The sequence below is a fragment of the Gobio gobio genome, assembly GCF_949357685.1.
Source record: "Gobio gobio genome assembly, chromosome: 16".
In the NCBI taxonomy this organism is placed as follows: domain Eukaryota; kingdom Metazoa; phylum Chordata; class Actinopteri; order Cypriniformes; family Gobionidae; genus Gobio; species Gobio gobio.
Genome location: NC_137109.1, coordinates 8,151,757 through 8,178,114, shown reverse-complemented (window position 1 = coordinate 8,178,114; position 26,358 = coordinate 8,151,757). Strand labels below are relative to the sequence as shown.

General features: G+C 42.6%; 1 protein-coding gene across 1 annotated transcript in view; it reads right to left on the bottom strand.

Annotated features, from left to right (window-relative positions):
• The window catches only part of irg1l (immunoresponsive gene 1, like), a 34,116-nt gene extending 15,941 nt beyond the window's left edge, over nt 1-18,175 (bottom strand). The window contains exon 1 of the mRNA XM_079838642.1: nt 17,982-18,175. Within this exon, the coding sequence (XP_079694768.1) occupies nt 17,982-17,999 (18 nt within the window). The 5' untranslated portion in view covers nt 18,000-18,175. The remainder of the gene's footprint in view (nt 1-17,981) is intronic.
• Nucleotides 18,176-26,358: the final 8,183 nt, after the last annotated feature.

Below are 26,358 nucleotides of genomic sequence, written 5' to 3'. Positions count from 1 at the left end.
CCATTGACATGTTGTGATGTGTACTAAGACAGACAGAAAATTAAACACTTCGATTTTCCGATATGGCTAGGAACTAGAGCTCGACCGATAAAGGATTTTTAAGGCTGATACAGATACAAATATTTGGTGATTTTAAAAATCTGATGTTCCTATATATATTGGCCGATATATATTTATAAAACGCATTAGTTATGTAAGGAATAATTGACGACGGGCCGTTCAATTATTAGAATGATAATGCACACCCGAGGTGGTGATGCGGTCACAACGCGAAGCGGAGTCAATTATTCCGCTTATGCTACGGTTACCACACCTCAAGACATCGATCCGATTATATATTTAAAGGGATTCGTCCGGTTTTTGTACTTAAATCGCTATTGTGAGTAGGACTATTTCTTCCGCGTCTCATCCAACGGCTCTTTTGCTAGTTCCGAAAGAGAGCGAGAGAGAGAGAGAGAGAGAGAGAGAGAGAGAGAGAGAGAGAATTTTTGAATTTGAATACTCTTTATTACAACTTTTACCCAGACACAGGTTTACAAAATCATCTCATAAAAAGAAAAAATTACAAAAAATGTGTGAAAAGCAATTCATCTTCAAACACAGAACACAATGCTCCTTTGCTGCACCATTTTAGTTCAAAAGACAAAATATCATTCATAGATTTATAAAAATTAAAATCAATCAGCACTCTAGACTTTACAAGAGTTGAAAACAAAACAACTACATTACATCCAGACCTCTGCTCAATCTTATTTTTCCTACTTGAGTAGATAGCTAGTTTAGCTTGACCCAAGATAAAATTCGCTAATTGACAATCAACTTGTCTTTTCTGCACATATTTAGCACCCAAAATAAATACTTCCATAGAAAATGTTTCATTAAAAACATCAAAAAGATTTTTCAATTCGTTAAATAAGGGCTTTAACCTGGAGCACTCCATAAACGCATGAAAAACAGTTTCTCTTTTAAAACAAAAAGGACATTCAGAACTAACCTCAGGGTTTAAAACAGATATAAAAGCATTGACAGCTATTGCCCCATGGAGAACCCTCCATTGTATATCACCTACTCTCTTTGTTAACGGTGGCTTATACAAACTTCTCCATTCAGGCTTAACATTCTCATCCAGTTTTAAGACAGATCGCCATGGTGTGTCAATTTTATTATCTAAAATCTTCTTGTTAAAAACCAAAACACAAGCTTTGTACAAAATTTTCACTGTAACCGAAAAGAAATCTAAACACAAAGACTTCCCAGTTTTTAAAAGCAGACCTGTACAATCCTCTAGTTTGGGAGACAAAAGTATAGCCGGAAAAGGGTCTTTCGCATTAGGAGTCTCTACTCCTGTACAATAATCCGTTAATAAAAGTCTTTCTTCCTTTGTGAGAGCAGACTGCCACTTTGCCATCAGTTGAGCAACTATACGGGTTGAAAACATTCCCAACTGTGAAGCTACCTTCTCAATATTCATAAAATTTGGACCAGCCATATTTAACAATTGACTTAAGGTAGTGACCTTGGATTTGCAAAGGATGTCATTTAGTCCATGAAAAGTGTGTCCAACAGCAGAAATATCTAAACGTGTCCCATGTATTACGGGTTCATTTAACAACCAGAATAGTGATTCCTTACATGATGTCCTTTGTTGATTGAAAAGACCCCATACTTTAAAAAGGTTGCGATAAAAAATTGGCATATTGGAAGTATCCAGTCTTAGGGGGTCTAAAAAGAAGAGAGATTTGTCCATCTGTAGGCCTCCCAGACTCCGTAAAATAGCACATGCAGCCACTCTCCAACAAAAGTCACTTGACCCCGAAAGAAGCCTTTGAATAAATTGTAAGCGGAAAGTTGCTGTTCTGCTTTGCAAGTTTATCAGTCCCTGTCCACCATCTTCTTTAGATAAAAACAAAATGCTCTTGGTGATCCAGTGCATTTTATCCCAGAAAAAATCCACCAGTAAGGCTTGAACTTCATTCATCAGTTTTAAAGGTGGATCTATACATGCCAGCTTATGCCAGAGAGAGGACGCAATTAAATTGTTAATAATTAAGATACGCCCTTTATAAGACATGTTTGGGGCTAGCCATTTCCATTTGGCTAAACGACCTTTAACTTTCTCAATAAACCCTTCCCAATTTTTCAAAACAGTCGTCTCGTCTCCTAAAAAGACCCCCAAATATTTAAAACCCCCTTTACTCCAGATTAAACCACCAGGAATGCTTAACTCTTGTTTCGTCCACTTTCCACATATAAAAGCTTCACTTTTGTTCCAGTTTATTTTAGCAGAAGATATATCTTTAAAATCTTCAAGTATTTTCATTAAAATCTCTATATCTTTTTGACTACTGACCATTACAATCACATCATCAGCATAAGCTGATAAATGAATATTACTACTAGAGCCAGGTATTTGTAACCCATTCAAATGTACTCTTATCTGCTGCAATAATGGTTCTATGGCTAAAGAATAAAGCATTCCTGACAATGCACATCCTTGACGTACACCTCTACCAACTTTGAAAGGAGTGCATAAGCCACCGTTCACTTTCAGCAAACTCTCAACATCAGTATACAGCATCTTAATCATATCTACAAACTCTTGGCAGAATCCAAAAGCTGTTAAAGTTTTCCAGAGGTACTTATGTTCAACTCTATCAAAAGCCTTCTCTTGATCCAGAGAAAGCAAAGCACAATCTAAATTAAACAACTTGGAGACCTCTATAATATCCCGCACTAAAGAAATATTATCAAAAATTGACCTACCAGGTATGCAATAGCTCTGGTCCGGATGAATAACTTGCTCCATTACTTCTGCCATTCTATTTGCCAAAGTTTTTGAGAGCAGTTTGTAATCTGTACAAAGCAGCGACACAGGACGCCAGTTCTTAATATCCGTTAGATCTCCTTTTTTTGGGAGGAGTGTAAGAACTGCTCGACGGCAGCTCAACGGCAGCCGCCCTCCAGCCAAGCTTTCGTTGATCACCGCGAGCAAATCCTCCCCCAATACTGTCCAGAAAGACTTATAAAAGTCAACTGGGAGACCATCGATGCCGGGAACCTTCCCGGATTCCATGCCCTGAAGGGCCTTGTGCAACTCTTCGAGGCTCATGGCCTTACTGAGTTCCGTGTTGGCATCTTCAGACACCTGTGCCAAGCTTTCAAAAAAGACATTGTCAATGTCAGGCTCTGCAACACATTCACACCTGTACAGCTTTTCATAAAAACAAACTGCTCTCTTTCTAATATCAATGGGGTCAGATAACAACATACCAGATTCAGAGCGCAGTGCATGAATTAATCTTTTCTGTCCGTTCTTTTTTTCTAAATTAAAGAAAAATTTAGTTGGAGCATCCATTTGGTCAATATTCTGGAAACGGGACCGAACCAGAGCTCCTTGCACCTTAACCTCTAAAAGATCGCCAAGTTGAGTTTTTTTCATTAAAAGAGTTTCCAAAACATTATTCCCCCCAGTTGAATCCGCCAATTCTTGAAGTTTAACTATTGACGTCTCCAAGTTTTTCATTGATTTTGATAACTGTACAGTAATATTTCGAGTATGCTGTTGACAAAACTGTTTTATTTGCACTTTACCAAAATCCCACCACTGCTTCAATGACTGGAAAGAACTCTTTGTGGCTCTAAAAGATTCCCAAAAATATGTAAAATTTTCCTTAAAATGTTTATCATTTAACAGTGAATTGTTAAAATGCCAATAAGCACTATTTGGTCTTGTAAAGTTCAAAATAAAAGAACAACACACCATACTATGGTCAGAAAAACTAACTGGAACAATAAAACATTTGCTAAAAATACCACATTGATGTTTAAAACCGTAAAATCTATCCAACCTAGCTAAAGAAAAAACATTTCCACGGGTATGAGCCCAAGTGTATTGTCTTAGACTACCATTAACATGTCTCCATATGTCACACAGTTCATGTGTTTTGATGACTTGAATAAGCTTCTTACGGGATGGCTCATGGGGCTCTATGTGATTTCTATCAATATTTTGTTCTGTACAATTAAAATCACCTCCCAGAAACAAAAACTCTTCACTATTACAATTTTGCAGGGTTGAATTGAGGGTATTTAAAAACAACATTCTTTCAACTCCTGAGGTAGGTACATAAACACAAATAAAAACAAAAACATGGTTTTCAAATAAAGCTCGAACTTTCAAAAGTCTGCCCTTTATAATCTCTTCAACATCATAAGAAACCGGTTTAAAATTTTTAGAAAATAAAATGGCGACTCCTCCACTGACAGCAGTGTTATGACTTAAAATAGAGATTCCATCCCATTCCCTTTCCCAATCTACAGCGTTCTTTACATCACTGTGAGTTTCTTGAAGGAAAATAATATCTAGTTTTTTCTCTTTAGACATTTCATATAATGTTACTCTTTTTTTTACATCTCTGGCTCCATTTATATTCACTGAAGCAACACTAACTTCACCCATAATGAATAAAAAACAAAACAGTAAAAACAAACCACTGATTATCATTAAATTAGCTTTTTTCACCACCATCATTACTAATTTCAGTATTGAGTTTTCCCACAATTTTTTTTAACCTGTAAATTTCCTTATTAGTAAAAAACCCTTCAGCCATCAGACACCTTGTCCTTTCAATGAATTGCTTAAGGTCAGGAAAATATTCATTCACTCGTACTCCTCTTCTATTTTTGGTTGCTTTAAGAAAGAGTTTAATATCTTCCACTTCATAGTTTCGACTCACGCATTCACTCTGAGAAAAAGAGAGGCTAGAATCGGATTCACAATCACTCTCTGTCTCACCCTGGTCTTCACTTTCAGCTACATTTGTTTTTTTTACAGGTCTCGACTCACAATTATTCTCACTTTTCCTCCGCTTTAGCGGTACTTTAAACAGAGTGCGTTCTGTCTCTTTGACAATGCCATCGTTCTCACTTCTGTGCTCGATCAACAGCTGTTCTTCTCCCTCGCGCTGGGAGACCTCGGACACTTTGTTTACAGCGTCACTGCCTGGGCAAATATCCGTCAAAGTACGTCCTTCATTCAAAGACCCGGTGGACTCGGCATCATCTGCCTTTTTGTTAGACGACTTTATTACAGTAATCGCAGAATGGGGCTGATTTACCTCTTGCAGCTCTTTTGCAATCGGCTCAGGTTCAGCCCGATCTGCCGCGATCGCGTCTGACTCGTCTATGGGTTGACTTGTCGCGGGTGGAACAGTTACATCATTTATATTTTGCTCTGTTGCAGATGTTTTATCGGGCAATTACGCACTAAATGTCCCACTTTGTTGCAACCAAAACATTTCATTTTCCCTGTTGTTGCAAACACAACATAGTCAAAATCTTCTATACGGAATTTGAACGTAAGGTCTAATTCAGCGTCATCTTTCACAATCATGTAGGCAAATCGCCTAAAAGAAACTACATGTTTCAAAAACGGAGATCCGCTTCCAATTGGTATTTTTTTAATCGGAGACACCAATTTACCATAACGAGAAAGAGATTGATTTAACAACTGGTCACTGATGAACGGGGGAACATTGGATAATGTCACTTTTTTAGATGGCATTGACAAAGGGAGAACAGGTGTAAACAAACCATCAATAACAATACCACGCTCAACTAGCTCATTTGCTTTATCTACATTGTTTAAAAAAATGACATTGGCATTATTCATTTTTGAGGCTGACAGAATGCACTCATGGCCCACAACTTCTCCTATAGCCAAACAACAGTCTTCTACACTCACCGCGGACGCCACCTTCACTGCGTGGCGCCGCGTGAGTGTATTCAGACCTCGCGAAACCGGGACCGACATGCTTCCCCAAATACAGGTAGCACACGGCCCGGATTAACGCACCGCAACAACTGTTACTAGCAATTAAAACAAAACAAAAAAATAGAGAAAGAGAAAAAAGAAAAGATAGAAAAATAACAGAGGGTGAAAAAAGTCTCTAGGCACAACAGCCACGAAAAATCACTCACACACACTCAAACAACGCTCAACACTCACCACGCGCTCTCCACACTCGCTCAGCAGACGCCCACGCATGCGCACGAGAGAGAGAGAGAGAGAGAGAGAGGCTACCTCTGTGCGTCTCTAAACAGCGCTGTTATTACCTCGCTATTTGTTGTTGCCGGCTGTCTTTGATGTCCGCTTCCGTTTATGTTGTTCTTCATCTGGACCGTCTAATACTCCTGCCGCCCATTTGTTGAACGTTTTATAGTTCCCGTAAATATTAAAATTAACTTTAGGAAAATCGTCTGTCATGGTGTTTTTTTTTTGTCCTGTAATTTCCGTTATTACAGTTAACTATGCGAAGTGATATGGAACTGTAATGCGGTCAAGAGCTGCCTGGAACTACGTTCGCTGTGCGTCTCCCAGAAAATAATTGCACACCTCAGAACGTTCATCAACCAATCAGATTCAAGCATTCAACGGCCCCGTAGTATAATTGTAGTTCCCATTCAGTCGGTCACGTTCGACGTACGTCGGACGTACCGACGAATTGGGATCACTTCTGGGAGCCCCTATCAGCTTCGAGCTATCTAGAACCGGCCAATGAACAATTGGCGTGCGAGATTTGCATCTCGCGCTCCGCCCCGCGCCGCGGGTATAAACAGGAAGCGAGAGCGAATGCACGCTGTCATTCACTTCGGAGCCACACAGGCGTATGAAGGACTCACTCTCTTCATTCAAGACGTGTATTTTTCGCTGCTATCAGCAAGACTGTCTACAGACACCGGAAAGCCAGAGGAGGACGCGTGTTGGAGAAACGGCACCTTTCAGTGGGATCGCGCTGAACTCATCGAGCTGCCTCTGAGTGCAGAAAAACTGCTGTTATCACAGCAACCTGTTGGTCTGGGTAGAGCGTTTTCCTGCTGAGTACAGGCACGGGCTGCACTAACAATCCCGTGCGCTGTCGCGTTTCCCCCTGAGTGCTTCAGCACAGAGCGTTTTCCTCACAAAAGAGCTTCACGGGTGACGTGCCGTCTTTTTCAAGATGTCTTACCACTCGTGCGTTTCTGGATGCGGTTGTTTCCTGTCCTGACGGCCACGATCCATCTCGCATAAACATGTTGAGACTGTGTCGTGGGTGATCCATGTTCTCCCAGGGGAACGGGATCACGTCGACGCGCTGGTCATCTCACCTTCCGCGTGAGGGTTTGAGTGTTCAGCGCGCCGTGTGCCGTCTGGCTGCCGGGTGACAGCGCGGGTTGCCACGGCAACTCTGCGCGCGTCACTCGGCGCCTCCGATGCGCGGTCGAGACTATGATGCCTCAAACGGGGTTGAGTCCCTTCGCTTATACCCCGATCTAGTCTCTTTTCTGGTGCACCAGAGGGGGGACTATTTTGGCTGATAAGCCTGGGTGGCCTGAGGATTACAGTGAGGCTTCCCCACCGCGTACATCTCTGTGGGCCCCTCACTCCTCTATCGCATCGCAAGCATGTTGAGACTGTGTTCGTGGGTGGTCTATGCTCTCTCACGAGAGCATGGCCACGTCGGCGCGCTGTTCGTCTTGCCTTTTTCATAGGGGCTTGAGTGTTCAGCGCGCCGTGTGCCGTCTCACGGCCACGCCCACTGTCTCACGTGTCTGCTGGTAGCTTACAGATGGGATTGCTGGTTCTTGAAAGGGGACCTAGCATTTCATTTGGGTCTCTAGCAGAGGACAGATGTCAATCGCTGCATCAGAGAGAGGGCTGTTATGTGTTGAAAATGAAGATGATGCTGAGATTCCCACCGTAATAGTGGGCGCTCGTGCTGAATCAGATTCATACTTGACAGCCATGCTTTCCCGGATGGCTGAGGCATAGTGCAACGCGTAAATCGCCTTGCCTGCCCCTTGCCTTTTTTCGGATGTGCATTGGAAGGCTTTGGCATTGTGGAACTATTGGTGCCAAAATATGGAACACCAATAGGGCCATAATCTGTATAAAGTTTTCCTCTCTCTCACTACCCTCATCGGTGGGGTGGCAGTGCCACTGGCAGGCCACCTCCGCCCTGCTTCGTGCACAAGGGTAGTTCTGAGCTGAGGTTGAGCTGCGCACAGCGCTGGCCCTTGGCTAGACGATGTCCACCCTGGTCCAGAAGCACAATTGACCCGGATTTGGTCTGGAACTGTTCTTCCCCGGAGGAGGGCCGGGTGGAAAACCATTAGTAATTCTGTTCCGCCACTGATGTTAAAAACAGCCAGTGGTACAAAAAAAAAAAAAAAAAGAGCAGTTCCAATACCTCTGGGTCTCGGGAGTTCAGGAATGACAGCGTGTGACGCTTCAGAGCCTCGCCGCTTTCATTCCCCTCCCCACAAGAGGGCGAGAATGGCAGTGTGTGTGACGCTACAAAGCCTCGCCACTCTCATTCCCCTCCTCTCAGCGGTGCGTGGACAACAGTGCGCGACGCTATGCCTCGCCACTCTTGTTCCCCGCTGAGGAAGGAGGTGAGGCAGACCGTGTGCAACGCCACAAAGCCTTGCCACGCTCAGCCCCTCCTTCATTTGGGAGCGCGCTTGGCGGTGGTCGACGCTCCCATGCCTCGCCACCCTCAGACGCCTCTCCCTTCGCCAGCAGGGGGCGCCGGCTGTGGGAACGCACTCAAGCGGCCTCCCCACACTCGCACGCCCCCTCCGCGGACGCAGGTAAGTGTTGCACAGCACACTCAGATCCCACTTCGGGCCGCTCCATGCCGTCCGAGTCGGATCCCTGCATTCCGTGTCGCTGCCCCGCTGCGGGTACGTCTGTGGTTAATCCCCTTGCTCGGTGTCTGGAAGCCTGGCTAGAGCTTCCCAGCCCGTCTAGGGGCCGTACCATCAGACTCGGCTATGCGATTCAGTTCGACAGGCGTCCCCCTAAGTTTGGGGGCGTTCACTTCCCAGTAGCGAAGGAGAACGCCCCCGTGCTCCGGGCGGAGATCGCAGTCCTACTGGCGAAGGACGCGATGGAGCCGGTCCCTCCAGCCGATATGAGGTCCGGGTTCTACAGCCCGTACTTCATTGTACCCAAGAAAGGCGGTGGGTTATGGCCGGTCTTGGACCTGCGATTCTTGAACCGGTCCCTTCACAGGCTGCCGTTCAGGATACTAACGCAGTAGCACATCTTCAGGTGCGTCCGTCCCCAAGATTGGTTTGCAGCGATCGACCTGAAGGACGCGTACTTTCATTCTCGTTTCCCCTCGACCGGCCCTTTCTGCGCTTCGCGTTCGAGGGACGGGTATGTCAGTACCGCGTCTTACCCTTCGGCCTGTCCCTCTCGCCCCGCGTCTTTACGAAGGTTGCGGAGGCGGCCATTGCTCCCATGAGAGAGCATGGTGTTCGCATCCTCAACTACCTCGACGACTGGCTGATTCTTGCCCAGTCGCGAGGGCAGTTGTGCGAACACAGGGACAAGGTGCTCAGTCACCTCAGCCAGTTGGGACTTCGGGTCAACTGGGAGAAGAGCAAACTCTGCCCCACGCAGAGGATCTCTTTTCTCGGTATGGAGATAGACTCGGTCGCCATGACTGCGCGCCTCACCGAGGAGCGCGTCCAGTCGGTGTTGAACTGCCTGAATTCGTTCAAAGGCAGGACAGCGGTTCCACTGAAACATTTTCAGAGGCTCCTGGGGCATATGGCATCCGCAGCTGCAGTAACGCCGCTCGGATTGCTTCATATGAGACCGCTTCAACGCTGGCTACACGATCGAGTCCCGAGATGGGCGTGGCACAGCGGTTCCCTCCGCGTCCAAGTGACTCCGAGGTGCCGCCAAACCTTCGGCCCGTGGTCGGACCCCTTGTTTCTCCAGGCGGGAATCCCCCTAGAACAAGTGTCCAGGCACTCCGTTGTCTCCACGGATGCCTCATCCACGGGTTGGGGTGCCACGTACAACGGGCTTGCAGCTTCGGGCCTGTGGACGGGGCCTCAGCTGCAATGGCATATCAATTGCCTCGAGTTGTTAGCAGTTCGTCTTGCACTCAGCCGCTTCAAAGTGCCGCTCAGAGGCAAGCGCGTTCTGGTCCGGACGGACAACACTGCGGCCGTAGCGTACATCAACAAACAGGGTGGTCTACGCTCCCGTCGCATGTCGCAACTCGCCCGCCATCTCCTCTTATGGAGTCAGAAGCATCTGAGGTCGCTTTGTGCTATTCACATTCCGGGCCTGCTCAATCGTGCGGCCGACGAGCTGTCACGTCAGCAGGTACTTCCGCGAGAATGGCGACTCCATCCCCAGGCGGTCCAGCTAATCTGGAGTCGTTTCGGGGCCGCACAGGTAGACCTGTTTGCCTCCCCAGAGACGACCCACTGTCAGTGGTTTTATTCCTTGACCGAGGGGACCCTCTGGTCGGATGCCCTGGCCCACAGCTGGCCCCGGGAAGAACGCAAGTATGCGTTTCCCCCAGTGAGCCTTCTTGCGCAGACACTGTGCAAAGTCAGGGAGGACGAGGAGCAGGTCCTGTTGGTCGCTCCGTATTGGCCCAACCGGACTTGGTTCCTGGAACTAGTGCTCCTTGCGACAGCACCTCCCTGGCCCATTCCTCTGAGGCAGGACCTCCTGACTCAGAGACGGGGCACCCTGGCACCCGCGTCCAGACCTCTGGAAACTCCATGTCTGGTCCCTGGACGGGACGCGGAGGTTCTAGGTGACCTACCGCAAGCGGTAGTTGACACCATCACTTCCGCTAGAGCCCGCTCTACGAGGCGCCTCTATGCGTTGAAGTGGAACCTGTTCGTCGATTGGTGCTCTTCTCGCCGAGAAGACCCCCGAAGATGTTCGATCGCATCTGTGCTTACCTTTCTACAGGATGGGTTGGAGCGAAGGCTGTCTCCCTCCACCCTCAAGGTCTATGTCGCCGCTATCGCCGCTAATCATGAGCTCGTAGATGGGAAATCTCTAGGTAAGCACGATCTGATCGTCAGGTTCCTTAGGGGAGCGAGGAGATTAAATCCGCCTCGTCCTCCCTCTATACCCTCTTGGGACTTAGCTCTGGTGCTTACTGCACTACAGAGAGAACCCTTTGAGCCTCTGCAGTCAGCTGAGTTAAAAATCCTGTCGTTAAAGACTATACTCCTGATTGCGTTGGCCTCCATCAAGAGGGTAGGGGACCTGCAGGCATTTTCGGTCGACGAATCGTGCCTGGAATTCGGGCCCGGTAACTCTCATGTGATCATGAGACCCCGGCCTGGATACGTGCCCAAGGTTCCCGCTACTCCCTTCCGGGACCAAGTGGTGAGCCTGCAAGCGCTGCCTTCGGAGGAGGCAGACCCAGCCCTAGCTTTTCTCTGTCCCGTCCGTGCTCTCCGGACTTACGTGGACAGAACGCAAAGCTTCAGGACCTCAGAGCAGCTCTTCGTCTGTTACGGAGGACAGCAGAAGGGAAAGGCTGTCTCCAAGCAGAGGATGGCCCACTGGATAGTGGATGCCATCGTCTTGGCTTATCAGTCCCAAGACGTGCCCTGCCCGCTCGGGTTAAGAGCCCACTCCACTAGGGGTGTTGCCTCTTCCTGGGCGCTGGCTCGTGGCGCCTCGCTGACAGATATTTGTAGAGCTGCGGGCTGGGCGACACCTAACATGTTCGCTAGATTCCATAGCCTCCGTGTAGAGCCGGTTTCTTCCTGTGTGCTCACTTCCCATAGTCAGTAACACCGAAGTGCCCGTTCTAGTGTCGGCTTGCTGCGCCTTTCCCTCCCCTATGGTAGACGGATGCGTGCGCTTATTCTGCTCCAGTCGAGTTCCCCGGATCGGCGAACCCTGTTGAGTCCTCCGCAACCCGCGGCAGTCGGACGTGGCGGAGCGTTCGACGCCAGGTCTAACACTCGTATGCTTTGGTGGAACTTGTGTTAGGCTGGGTTCCGTATGTAGTGACCCCCACGGCGGTCCCATATGTGTATTCTTCCACGGTTCGGCTCCCTACGGCGAGCCCGTGTCTTTCCCTCGGCAGAGTTCCTCTGCCGTCCCAGGTACGTGTTGTTCCCCCTCCACGAATTGGCCGGGGCCACCCCTGGGACTTCCGTATGTTGTGCTGCCCACGGCCAGCCCATATGTGTATTCTCCACATGTTAACTCCCTCTGGGCATGATGTGGCTTCCGCAGCTGCCTTCACAGGCACGCTTTCCCAGCGTTATCCAATACAGTCAGCTGAGTGGGTCTTGCGGAACAGCAGCTTTGACTCTCCCTGCGTGAACCTACCCGCCCGCATCAGATCGGGGTCTGTGGGGCTCATCGCTGGGCGCTGGAAGTGGTAGTAACTATGGCGTTTTCCATAGGGGATCCCAATTCGTCGGTACGTCCGACGTACGTCGAACGTGACCGACTGAATGGGAACGTCTCGGTTACGTATGGTAACCCTCGTTCCCTGAAGGAGGGAACGGAGACGTACGTCCCGTCGCCACAGTTGCTGTACCATCACTGCAGGTCGAGCCACTACGTGTGGCTCCTCAGTGAAAAACAGCGTGCATTCGCTCTCGCTTCCTGTTTATACCCGCGGCGCGGGGCGGAGCGCGAGATGCAAATCTCGCACGCCAATTGTTCATTGGCCGGTTCTAGATAGCTCGAAGCTGATAGGGGCTCCCAGAAGTGATCCCAATTCGTCGGTACGTCCGACGTACGTCTCCGTTCCCTCCTTCAGGGAACGAGGGTTACCATACGTAACCGAGACGTTATTTATGATCCCTCAGCCTCTCTAAAATAATATGATAATGCCTTTTTATTAAAATAAACGTGTTTTTTTTATTGGAACATAAACATATAGGAACATAAAAATTAGGGCTGTCAAAATAGCGCGTTAATTTCAATTAATTAATCTGAGAAAAAATAACGCAGATTAATCTGTATTGGACTTTGACCCAGAGTTGTAAAATGAAGGAGGGAGACGAGAACGCGCTGCCTGGATCATTGATTGGAACATTTACGTATAAAAAACGGCCTGATGGAAGTGTTGATAAAAATATAGTCTAAAAAAAGGTTGTCTGCAATACACGCCATAAAGTGCGTATCATGTGCATTCAAAAAACTGCGTAGTGTATACATTCCACGACATTGCACACTCGTACTATTGATACGCATTCTCATTTGCATATCAATACAAAGCATCCAGAAGTTAACGTTAATCCGGAGGTACGACCTAGCACATCCCATGATACCAACTCTATCAGTCATCGCATCTTCAGACCACATTGGAGAAAACACAGAAGCGCAAATTTAACAAATCTGCATGTGACTGACTGAGCAATTCCCTTTGCAATGTCCTGCAGACCAGTTACCTTGTACAGTGAAAAAAAATCTTCTCCCTGAAGCACTTTTAAATTCATTTCCTCAGCATATTAGGTCATATTGTTTATTGTTATGGCCAACATTTGAAAAATGAAAATAATAATAAAAGAGTTTTTGAACTTTAGTGTCACTAATGCTGATTATTCATTGATTCATTTGAATTGAAATATTTAAAATACTTTCACAGGAAAAAAATATGTATGCATTTAATTTAGATTAATTAATCACAGAGTATGTAATTAATTTGATTACATTTAATTTAATCGATTGACAGCCCTAATACAAATATATTTAAGTTTTGATAAATAAAATGTATAAAAACACAAAGATATGGAACTTAAAGTGGTCACTTCTGTCCTGATTTCTTCAAGGGGAGGGTCTATGGGCTGGTTAATGTATTTTTTTCTCTCCAGATCTTTTGCGCTAATGGACAAAATAAGCTCACACAATTTATATGCCCACTCATCTCTGACATCCGCGAGACCACGCTGAACGCTGTGTTAGAAATCAGGATTAATGAGAGAATGTTGTGCTTGTTACATTTTTTGTCTTCAAACCAAACTTGGGTCTTCAGCCGACAAAATTAAATTCCTGTCTGGCTAGCGTGCTTCCCTTAATGTTTATCCGTTAGGTCAGTAGGCGGCGAATAAGCTGCCTTTTGTAGATGTTTGAACTGTTTGACCACATCAGCCTCTACACTTCGAAAACAATGACAACATTAAAGGTGACAGCCACTTCTCGGAAAAAAAGAATTTAATAGAGAATCTTTTTTTAGGCAAGGAAAAGAAAAAGAAGAAGAAGAAGAAGAAGAAGGGCACTAGTAGTGAGAGTGATGAGCTAAACACTTCATCCTCTTCCTCGTCCTCCTCCCTCCCTTCATCTTCATCGGAGGATGAAAGATGCAGGGGAAAAAAATCCAAAAAGAAGAGAACCCAAAAAAACAAGTCAAGATCTGCATTCTCCAGTGCAACAGTGAGAGGTATATTCAAAAGGCACATCTAAATGTGAATTTATTCTTGATGAAAATGATTTTGGCTGATGTTTCCATAGGCGGAGTGTGTGTAAGGCTTAGCCTTCCCCTGGCTACGGGCCAATAATTAACGGGGCTAACTGCTAAAAATGCACCTGCTCATTTAAACTAAATATAGTTTTAATTAAATGAAAAGTGTCAATTGCGTCATTAAATTTAGATCTGCTCATGTTTCATCACACAGTTTATGTGTTTTACAATTACAGTCAGATTTACCAATCACATGAGTCTGTTGAGTTTAGGAATGCAATGGCCAATCAGAGGCGTTAAAGGGATAGTTCACCCAAAAATGAAAATTCTGTCATCATTTACTCACCCTTATTCCAAAAAAAAAAAGTTCTGCTGTACACAAAAAGTGAAAACACTTTTAAATAGAATGTCATGAAATAGTTATGTGTAACCAAGCAGATCTCGTTCCCCATTGACTACAATAGTAAGGGGGAAATACTATGGCAGTATTTGATGATCAAGATCTGCTTGGTTACACATAACTATTTCATGACATTCTATTTAAAAGTGTTTTCAAGGAGGAATACCATCTAGCCGTACCCTAGAGTTGGTTCAGCCTCCGCCTATGGATGTTTTGTATAATTTGTAATGCATTAACAAACTGGGTATGAATTTATTTTAGTGTCCTCGTTACATGTTAAATGTAGTTACTATAGTAAATAGTAATAACTATGAATTATGCATAATTTCATGCAACTGACCCTAACCCTAATAGTAAGTACATGTAGTTATTTTGTATTACTCAGTATTGATTGTATAATCACACTGTAACAAGGACACCATAAAATAAATAAATAAAAATAAAAAATATTTTTTTTTTACATTCAACAGCCAAGTGTCCAGATGATGTACTGAAGAGATACAAAAAAGTTCTTCGAGCATACAAAAAGGAAGGAAGCATGACAAGAGCTTTCATGAAAGTCGGAGTGGACAGAAACACCCTTGCCCTCACTGCAGTTGTGGCTGAGATTCAGATTATCAATCCAGAATTTTTTTGCTCTATCCCTCAGTTCCAGCCTCACAAAGAGAAGCTTTTTGAGTTTGCCCAGAGGTGCTCAGAATCCTTGACCACAGAGATGAAAGCCTCTATTACCTCAGGAAAACAAAGTGGGAAACTCCTGCCGATTAAATACAAATATCGCTAAAGGCTAATGTTTATTTCTGGTTTAATTTTGGTTAAGTTTGGGCTATTGTATGCCTTTTATTTAACGGTTTCCAATACATTTAAAGAAAATTGTTCAAAGATAAGGGCAATCTTGTCTGACCTTACCACAGCTTTTTTTTTCTGGTACTTTTTCTCATAATTGAAGTAGCTCAATTTTGTTGTAAAAGTTGCAAAGATTCCTACTGGTATCTGAAAGTTTTCAGTAAAAAAGTTTCATAACTGCATTGTTTTTGTTGTCTTCATTTGCGTTAACGAGTTTAAATAAGAATACCATAATTTTATTCTGCATGTAATTAATTGTGTGACCCCCCCCCCCCCCCCCCCCCCCTACAATAGGTGGGATTTTTTGCGTATTTTCAGTGTAAGTACACATTAGTTCCTGGGTATCAACACAGGTTCCACACTTTATTTTAAGTGGGCAGTTTTTGTGTATTTTCAGTGTAAGTACACATTAGTTCCTGGGTATCAACACAGGTTCCACACTTTATTTTAAGTGGGCAGTTTTTGTGTAATTTCAGTGTAAGTACACATTAGTTCCTGGGTATCAACACAGGTTCCACACTTTATTTTAAGTGGGCAGTTTTTGCGTATTTTCAGTGTAAGTACACATTAGTTCCTGGGTATCAACACAGGTTCCACACTTTATTTTAAGTGGGCAGTTTTTGTGTATTTTCAGTGTAAGTACACATTAGTTCCTGGGTATAAACACAGGTTCCACACTTTATTTTAAGTGGGCAGTTTTTGTGTATTTTCAGTGTAAGTACACATTAGTTCCTGGGTATTAACACAGGTTCCACACTTTATTTTAAGTGGGCAGTTTTTGTGTATTTTCAGTGTAAGTACACATTAGTTCCTGGGTATCAACACAGGTTCCACACTTTATTTTAAGTGGGCAGTTTTTGTGTATTTTCAGTGTAAGTACACATTAGTTCCTGGGTATCGACCACAGGTTCCACACTTTATTTTAAGTGGGCAGTTTTTGTGTATTTTCAGTGTAAGTACACATTAGTTCCTGGGTATCAACACAGGTTCCACACTTTATTTTAAGTGGGCAGTTTTTGTGTATTTTCAGTGTAAGTACACATTAGTTCCTGGGTATCAACACAGGTTCCACACTTTATTTTAAGTGGGCAGTTTTTGTGTATTTTCAGTGTAAGTACACATTAGTTCCTGGGTATTAACACAGGTTCCACACTTTATTTTACCAACACAGGTTTAATTTGTTAACGTTGGTTAACTACATTAGTTAACAACAATGAACAACGCTTCTACAGTATTTATTAAACTTATAGTTAATGTTTATATCAGCATTTAATAAAACTTTTTTTAAGATCAAAAGTTGCCTGATAACATTGGTAAATGTACTATGAACTAACATGAACAAGAAATGTTTTATGAATTATCAAATAATAATAAATGCTGTACAAGCATATTGTTCACTGTTAGTTCATGTTACTTAATGCATTGACTAATATTAACAAATGAAACCTTGTAAAGTGTGTAAACCCTTTTTATAAGTAGATGGTATTTTCACATTGTTTTTTGTGCACAACAAAATACAATCAAACTTAGTGAATCTTGGGGAGGCATAATTTGCTAAATGAGACGATTATATGAATATACGTTGTGTATTCAGGTGTATTCTGCAAACATTTGTTAAATTTATAGCTTGACTATTAAATGGTTTGAATAATGAGTATCCACCCTCATCCTCATATTTAAGAACATTGCATTAGGCATGAACAATAATGCTTTAAAAAACAAAATTGCTCCCCAAAAATGTTTTCAAAACTGCAGAGTACTTACATTGTAGTTACAACATTGCAATTATTGTGTGTACTTACAAAGTGTACTTACAAATGTAAGTACACTACTGTAACTACAGAGTGTTCATGGAGGTACTTTAAATGTAAGTACAATGTAAGTACATTAACGTACATTGTAAGTACATTGTATCAAATGCTTAGTAAGGCATGTAAGTACATAGTTGTTAAGGCCACCTAATATAAAGTGGGACCGATATTCATAATTAACTACGACTTTTGCCTCAATAATCTCTGAATTTACTGCGTATTAATAGTTAGTAAGGTAGTTGTTAAATTTAGGTATCAGGTAGGATTAAGGGATGTAGAATATGGTCATGCAGAATAAGGCATTAATATGTGCTTTATAAGTACACTGTTAAAAAAAACAGGTCTCCAATTGAAAATGTTCTATTGACTGATCACATCTAAAATCTTTTTCGTTGGCCAAATTGAATTTCTGTGTATTAAATAGCATCAATTCACAGAAATTCAATTTGGCCAACTGAAAAATGTAGATGGTCACTAGAAAATGTTCAATTGGAGACCTGATTTTTTTTACAGTGTACTAATAAACAGCCAATATCCTAGTAATATGCATGATAATAAGCAGCTAGGTAATAGTGAGAAATTAACCCTAAAATAAAGTACTACCAGACATTATTTGTCTTTATACATCGAGCAATCACACATAAATCTAGACATTACACAACTATAATAGCACAACATTTTCTCTACCTGTACAATTGAAAGCATGCTGTCAATCTTTGTTCAGAGATCTGGATATGAAGATGCTTGATTTTTCTGTTTGTCGATTCGAAGTTGAAGAAAGTCTTCTGTTTTCTATCTCAGTGTTGAGATGAATGATTGAAGGTTGATGCTGAAGATGATGGGCTGGAGTCAGGTCTGTCCTCATCGCCTTTTTATATATTCTGGACCACAAAAGACGATGACACACCCATTAAACCCACTGAAGAAACAGGGTTGGAGTTCCCAAGATTTGTTATTTTTAGGTTCCTAGGTGGGATTTCGCAGAAGGAAACAAACAGTCTTATGAAAGGGTCAATGATGTCATCATTGATGAGCACAAGGGTTGGCTGACATCACTGTAACTCCTCCCAGCTTCACTGAGTATGTTTCTATAAACTTAAAGCATTCTTCACAAGCATCTCAACACTTCATTACAGATCAAGGATCCTAACTTAGGTAAGTTTCTTATTTATTATAGACAGTTTTTAAATGTTAATATAGTTGTGTCTATTTATATGATATCTCACAAAGCGTGTGTGTGCGTGCGCATATAGACATAATGATTTTTATACTCTATATTATATGCCCTAACCCTAAACCTACCCATCATAGAAAACGTTCTGCATTTTTATATTTTCAAAAAAACTATTTATTATGATGTATAAGCTGTTTTCCTCAGGTGGACCCCCCAATAAAGTCCCCACAAGCTCAAAAACTTCTGGTATTATCTTTGTGGGAACATATAATATTGTAAATATACATAATAACATTAACTCACTCAGTTTTTGTATATGTTTAAAAAAACTTACTGCAAATTTATCCTCAAGCATTGTCCATTGACTCCTGTCTGCTGGCTGTTTGAGATTAAAACAGACTGAATCTTATAAGTTGTCACTGTACCGTCACATAGACTGTAATAGTAATTCTTCAGCCAACAGTCACATCTGTGTCAGAGAGGCAGTTTTAGTTTTAATGACTGAAAACTAAAGCATCCACTATGTGAAAAAGCTGTTGCCTCCTGATCAGCTGTTTGCTGAGTAAGACAACTGTGTTGCTTACCTACTGATGGGAGGGAGAATATGAAACTAAACACACCCATAAATAGGCTGTGCACACTCAGTCAAGAGATAAGGCTTTTGGCTATGACAGGTTTCATTTTATGAAGGTTTTTAATAATCTTTTATACATTCAATTTATTTGTTGACATGTTTGTAGAAGTATATATGTCCCAGTCCCACTAAAAGTACATCATATTTTAGCATGCTGATTATTGAAAATACATGGTTTTACCGAAGCACAACTGTTGGTAGATATAACATGATTTCACCAGCAAGGTAAAATTACTTAATAAGTTTGATGTAACCGTTTTTTTTTTTTTTATATGATGAAAGTCCTTTTTCATATGATATGATGTAAATACACTCAAATAATGTATGCATTTACCTTAATTAATTTAATTGAAGACATTTTTACTCACAATTTAGTTCATTCAAAATAAATCAGTTTAGTTGGGTGAACACAATTTAGTTTGTTTTATAATGTCAATTGTGATTTTCACTTTGATGTATCAGAGTGCGTATTATAACCTCAAATCTAAATTTCTCATTGAAGCAAAATTCGCGGATCAGCAAGGAGCAGACAAACACAAACCTTTTCTTCTTCTTTATCTTTCGGAGCCGATGTCCTGTAGCTGACACGAGTCGCGACTATATTGCCCTCTATAGGTGCAGTCGTAGTGCGCATGTGTCAAATGTGTCCATCCTGAGATTTATTGGAAATTGTATATTGGGTCAATGTATCTCAACAGCAAACCCTTGTTTTATGTTACATAAACCTGATTGAATTAGGTTACAACAATAACATTTTTATTTATAGGTAAAATCAGGGATAAATACCTCCTAAAAGCAACAACTGCACATTGTTGACTTTTTACAGTTTTACCACAAATGTTTGAATTTGTACTTTTTATTATCATGTCCTAATTACCCATTTTAATCTTATCAGCAAAAAGCTACACTTAAGGGAGAGTTCATGGCATCGGCGAATGGCTTTCCGGCAAGTTTTTATGGCGAGCCAGGTGTGCTTGGGCTCCTGGCCAATGGCATCAGTGCTTTCCTTGTGCTACTGCAGAACTTCCATGGAGCCAGGACAGGCATTCCTGCAGAGGGAGTGGAGAACATATTAGCAGGTCATTGTTTTGTCATTTTAATTTAACTCTTTCCCCGCCAGCATTTAAAAAAAAAAGTTGACAGCCACTGCCAGCATTTTTAATCATTTTCACAAAAGTTTCATGGCCCCCAGAATATTTTGTTGAATATGTGAATATGCAATATCTCAAAAGAAAGAACAGCCCCTCTGCTTTTTTATAACCCGTTTTATTCTAGCTTCATGCATTCCATTTTTATCAACACTTGAATGTTGGTACGTTTCATGAGAAAAGCAACATTTAGAGCAAAAAACAATTAAAGACTGACAAGCCAGACCCACATCAAGATGTTGGGTCTGGGAACTCACCATTGGCAGGACTCAATCCTAGGGGCGGAATAAACGGTTGTCTTTCAAATTCCCTCTGCACGCAATAGGATAGCGCTACAACCAACCAGAGCAACGAAGAAGGTGAAGCGGAGCTAGTTGATAGATTAAACTTTCGCCGTAACTTTCGGCAAAACTCCGAACACATCTTCCTTTCTTAAGAATGACTTCAGTGCCGTTCTTTGTTCTTTTCTCAAAGAAAAGCTTAACTCCAAGTCTTCCAGAGTCGCGGCCAAAGCTGATTCGAAAGACCGCTGTTCGCCAGCTGCTTTGTTTACGAGTAGCACGCGGAACCGCGGCAACTCTGCCGTCATTATGTTAAGCCCGCCCACCGACTCTATACACGATGTGATTGGCCTGACCAGAGTTTTTTTTTTACCGCTCACAAGCCAACGGAAATTTGCTAGACTACCCTGGCTGCAAATTAGATTTGCTGCCACTAGGGTGCGTCTAGATTTCTAGGCTAATTAAAGACTACATCTGGATTGGATTCAGAACGATGATCAAAACACAGATGGAGTCCAACAACAACCCCAAAGTCCTAAATGGGTTGACATTTCATTCAGTAACATTTAGCAGGTTTTTATTTATATGATGTTTAATGCTGATGATTGCGTTATTTTACATATGATATCGCTTGTTTCTGCTTTTTCTTCGCCCGTGTTTTGATCAGGAGATTCTGTAATCTTTCAGAAGATGCGTAATAGTGCCCCCCTAGTGTATGACAGTGAAAACAAGGAAAGCCGGAAAGTTCCATCAATGGCGGGGAAAGAGTTAACAAACAACTATGTTAATTTATATGATAATAGCTGAAAATTATTTTAGCTGGTTCAGTTTAGCTGGTTCAATACAACAGACTGCTTACTTCCTTGAACATCACGCAACCCTTTCTTTGCATCTTATGTTAATTTATACAGGTGTTCATCTCATTCTGATTGGTGGAGTGTGCCAGCTTGTGGCAGGATTGCTGTCTTTCCGAAAATATGACCATCTGAGTGGAACCTCATTTGTAGGATATGCAGCATTGTGGGGGAGCTATGGGGCCACAAGAATTTTTCTAGGTGCCAACCAACAAAGTCCAAACCTATTTAACGAATCAACAATGATAAACAGCACAAACCAAGATCTATACACAAACACTAGTGTCAATCAAACTGATGTTACAATGTACATCAAGGAGTCTGCCATAGCTGGGCTGGTACCTTACATCCTGCTTTCCTTTCTACTGGCCTTCTGTTCAGCAACAGTAAACTACATCATGCCCTTTGTGTTTGGGGCCATCACCCTCACACTGATATTTGAGGCTGTGGGTCTGGTAGCAGGGTGGGCTTTGGTGGTCTCTGGGGTTCTGGAGCTCCTAATCCTGCTCTTTGCCATATATGGCTCATCAGCATTGCTAATCAAGGGATTGGTCCAACGCTACGTGCTGAAGGGTTTTGGAAACCCTCTCTTTAATGTGCTGCTCCTAGGAACCACCAATGCTAGTAGTTCCCAAAGCTTGGGCCAAGAGAAGAAGAAGAACACTAAATATGCCGAACCTATGGCCTTGGGATTCTTCTGCGACACAGTCTCACCATTTATATTCGCCTTCTACGCCTTTGGCTACTTCCCGTCAATCCCAGTAGCTGCCATCTGGATATCCATAAATTCTGCTGCTCAGCTTCTATCTAGCTATTATGCATATCTGCGTCAAGACTGCTACCATGCAACCAAGTTTGGCCTGCACTGTGTGTTTTGGTTGGTGAAGACCTGGGAAGAGTATGTGGTGTCTGTAACCACTGGCCGGATTGAAGCGGGGGAAGTAAGGCATGCCATGGTTGGCAATTGGTTCTTCCTGTCTGCGGCTTTGGTTTTCTGCGTCGCAAGCCTAAACAAAGACACACTTGAGCTAGTACACAATTCATTTTTTGTCCTGGTGACCATATCAACCATCTCCCAGATTCACATCGACAGGTACTACATCTTTTTTGGAGTGACCTGCTCCCTGTTCACTCTCTTATCCTTCTATGGCACTTTTGCACGCCTCATCAACACCATCGCTGAGAAGTCCTTGATTCCAGTTGGACCCCAGCCTGTCTCTACTGAATCCCTGCAGACATATCTCAGTTACCTGAAGAGATCTAAACTGGATGAGCCTGAGGATAAAGGTGCACAGATCCCTGATGCTTTATTCTATCTCTCCAATGGAGTGGCAGCACTCTCAGCCATTCACAACAATCAGCACGGCCTGGCGTTTTTCGACCTAACTGTTCCCTGGGTACTCATCCCGGGAGCCATTATCCAGGCCTACGTCAGTCGACTACAAGTACAAGGTGGCCAGAGGTTCGGCTCTGTCATTCCCTCATTCTATGTGGCTATTTGGGCAACTTGGAGCTGGTTTAGGTTCGCAGGTATGAAAATGTAAAATAAAAAAAATACTTGGCTAAAATTTTGGGTAGAATTCTAAGCTGATGTATTTTTTCCTGCAGGACATCGCTTGCAAATATCCACAGAGTCAGCAAACGGATTTGCAGCTGGAGCAATAGCATTCCTGGTCATTAATGCTTTCTTGATTCTAGTTGGTAGGTTTATTAGTAATACAGAACATAGACACTCTCTTCTGACTTTTGCCATTGAAAGCATTGTAAATTGGACCTTCTTATTTTTTTATTACAGCAACCTATGGCAATCTAGTTCTCTTGGCATTGACTGCTGTCATGGAGGTCATCATAGTTTGTTTTCTCCTTTCTACTTTTGGAAGACTGCCCTATCAGTTAGAAGGTATGGAAATACATTTTGTAAAGAAAATGATTGTGAAGATGTAACTACATGTGTAAAAGCTAATTCACATTTTCCCTTTCTTTAGTTGCTATGCTAGCAATTTTCGCCATCATATGTTTGTATGGCATGTTAGCATCCCTTGTGAACGGTATCTTCTCCAAGACCCTGATACCAGTTGGACCATCCCTTATCAAGGTATTACATTTTATCAATGATGACAAAGTGCTTGTGAAGTTTAATTATGGTATACATTCATGGTTACCCAGACAGCAACATAGTGTCGGCCCAGATAAGGCCCACATCTGGTACACATGGAATCCATACGTACCAGATGTGGGCTGGATCTGGTCAACACTATGTTGCTGTCTGGGCAGACGAAACATTCCTACTGACTGAGTAATCTGCTTTTTTCGAAGGACAAGAAAAAAAAGGAATCTGAAACCAAATATCCATGTTTCATTGCCAAGTCTCGGGAAACCAGCGGACTCCTCCAGATTGCGAAATTGTTGGAAAACAATGGAGTGTGTGGCATCCCTACAGATACTGTCTATGCCTTGGCTGCTTCATGCAAGAATCCTAGTGCAATTGAGAAGATCTACACTATCAAAGTACACGCCAACACAAACGTTTTAGAAACATAATACTCTTTTACAAATGATCAGCTGCCAGCTCTCTTTGTCAACTGATCCACTGACCCACAAACTATTCTCTCCACGGTAGGACCGTCCTGCAGAAAAGCCGATTTGTATCTGTATCTCAAGTGTGGAGCAACTTGTGGCAGCCAAACCTCCCTTCAGTCCTCTGCTGTGGGAGTTCATGAGAAACGTCTACCCGGGAGGCATTAGTTGCATTGTCCCAAAGGGCGAATGGCTCCTGAAACTTGGTACGGTTATTAACACGCATTAACATTTTGTATTTACACCTAACACAACCCTAACTCTAGGATCAAACTTGGGACAATCAACCAACCAAATGTCATATTGTTTGCAGGTGTGGGTCCTGCATATGACCGTGTGGGGACCAGAGAAAGCATTATGATAAGAGTACCTGACCACACAGCTACTGCTCACCTGTGTGAATTCACCGGTCCATTGGCCATCACGTCAGCCAATCCCAGTGGAGAAGCTGACAGTGTACATCATGATATGGTCATCAAGTAAGTTTGAGTGAATACAAACTCCACAAAACCAATGCATTGAACATGGATTAATAAAAACTGTAGCCTAAACAAGAGACTATTATAGGGTATTCACCGCCGGTCATGACATATGACATTTTAAATTAAAACAAGAATTGCAATAGAAACACATTTTAGATTTGTCAGTGGCCATTGATTGCTGGTCTCAAGAGATAATTGGAGAATTGTTTTCTTTTGTCCTGAAACAGCCGTCTTGGCCACAAGATTGAAGGAGTCCTGTGTGATGGAGAATCTAATGAGGTGGTGGCGTCAACTGTAGTGAACTGCCTCAAAATTGATGAAGGTAAACTGAAATCCCAAAGAGCTGATATCCTATCATAATAATATACAGTATGTATTCCATTATTAATACTAACATGCATTCTGTCCATTTTCAGGAACTATCAGCATTCTCCGTGAAGGTTGTGTGCCTGCTTTGAAAGTGAGGCAGATTTTTGAGCGAGTAAAAAGCAACATGTTATAGTATTACTACTAACATCAGCTTCAACAGTGTCTCTAGTTGCTATCTTTAATATGAAGGATGTTGCATTTTGCACATGAAGAGAAAACTGACACAACTTTACATGTAAATAAGTCAATTTTACCTGTTATTCTGAGCGAGTATCACCATGAAAACATAAAGTGAGCATTGTTAAAGCTCATATAGCTACATAAACCTGTTACTCTAGTGCTGTGTGAATTTGCTGTGTGTTTGCCAATGCTTTTGAAGGTTGATAAAGTGCTGTAATACCGAACTGTTCTTTTTAATTTATTGCTATTTATGTATTATTTTAAGGGTTCATGCCTTTGTTGATTAATATGCAATTCAACCAGAGTGAATGTAAATGCATTTAAATATTTATCTTTGCAAAGTATGCTTGTGTATATTTTGAAATGAGAAACTGTATGTATGCTATTTTTTTCCCCAAATGTGCTTATTTTCTGTCTAATAAAATATTGGGATATGAAGATTTCAAAGTTTATTTGTATTATGCGAGGACTTTACAATGCCAAACTTCCATGCTGGTTGCAGCAGAACCAAACAAACACAGTGAAGACAATAAATGCTGAACACACATGGGACAATATACAAAATAAAGAAACATATTAACATTAACTACTATTAACTAACAAGAAACTCTGATTAATTAATTATTAAGTATTAGTGTTCAGTTAAATGTGGTAATTCACACCTCCCAGAGGAAAACTGAGAACTACTATAATACAATAATAATAATAATGTATAATTAATTCTAAACTTATGTAACGGTAACCCACTAGTAATACAGTTTCCCCACTGAAAACTGTTTGAACCCACTGAATCACAGTTTGAACCCACTGAATCACAGTTGACCACAGTTGACACACTCACAAAGACAAAGGAGTAGAAGTCCAAAAGGCTTTTTTTAAATCCAACAACAGAGATAGCAAGTGTAAACAATACCACACAACAACTAAAATACAACCAACACCAGACAAAGAACAAACCAAAACTGAGGGTATAAATAGAGAGCAAACACAAGGATAATCAAACAAGGAACACTTGAACTAAATCAATCAAACAATGTGTAACTATGGGAACAAACAGACAGGGAACACTCTCAGAAAAAAGCTAAACTCTGCTCTCTATCAGCTCTCTAGAACCGAACTTGCCTACTCCTGACTTACGCTCTGTCCCAAATGGCCCCCTAAACCCTCACGGTCTTCCTCTGAGTCCGTACTTTCACGACTAAATGCCCCTTTGACTGCCGGGAAGAATTCCGCTGCGTAACCCGCACCAATTCAGGCCCGCACCAATTCGTACTCATCGAGGGCGCATATCGACCTCAAAGGGGTGCTCGCGAGCACCTTTCTGAGACCAAAAATGACAAATGGGACACCCTGCGGTTTCGTGGA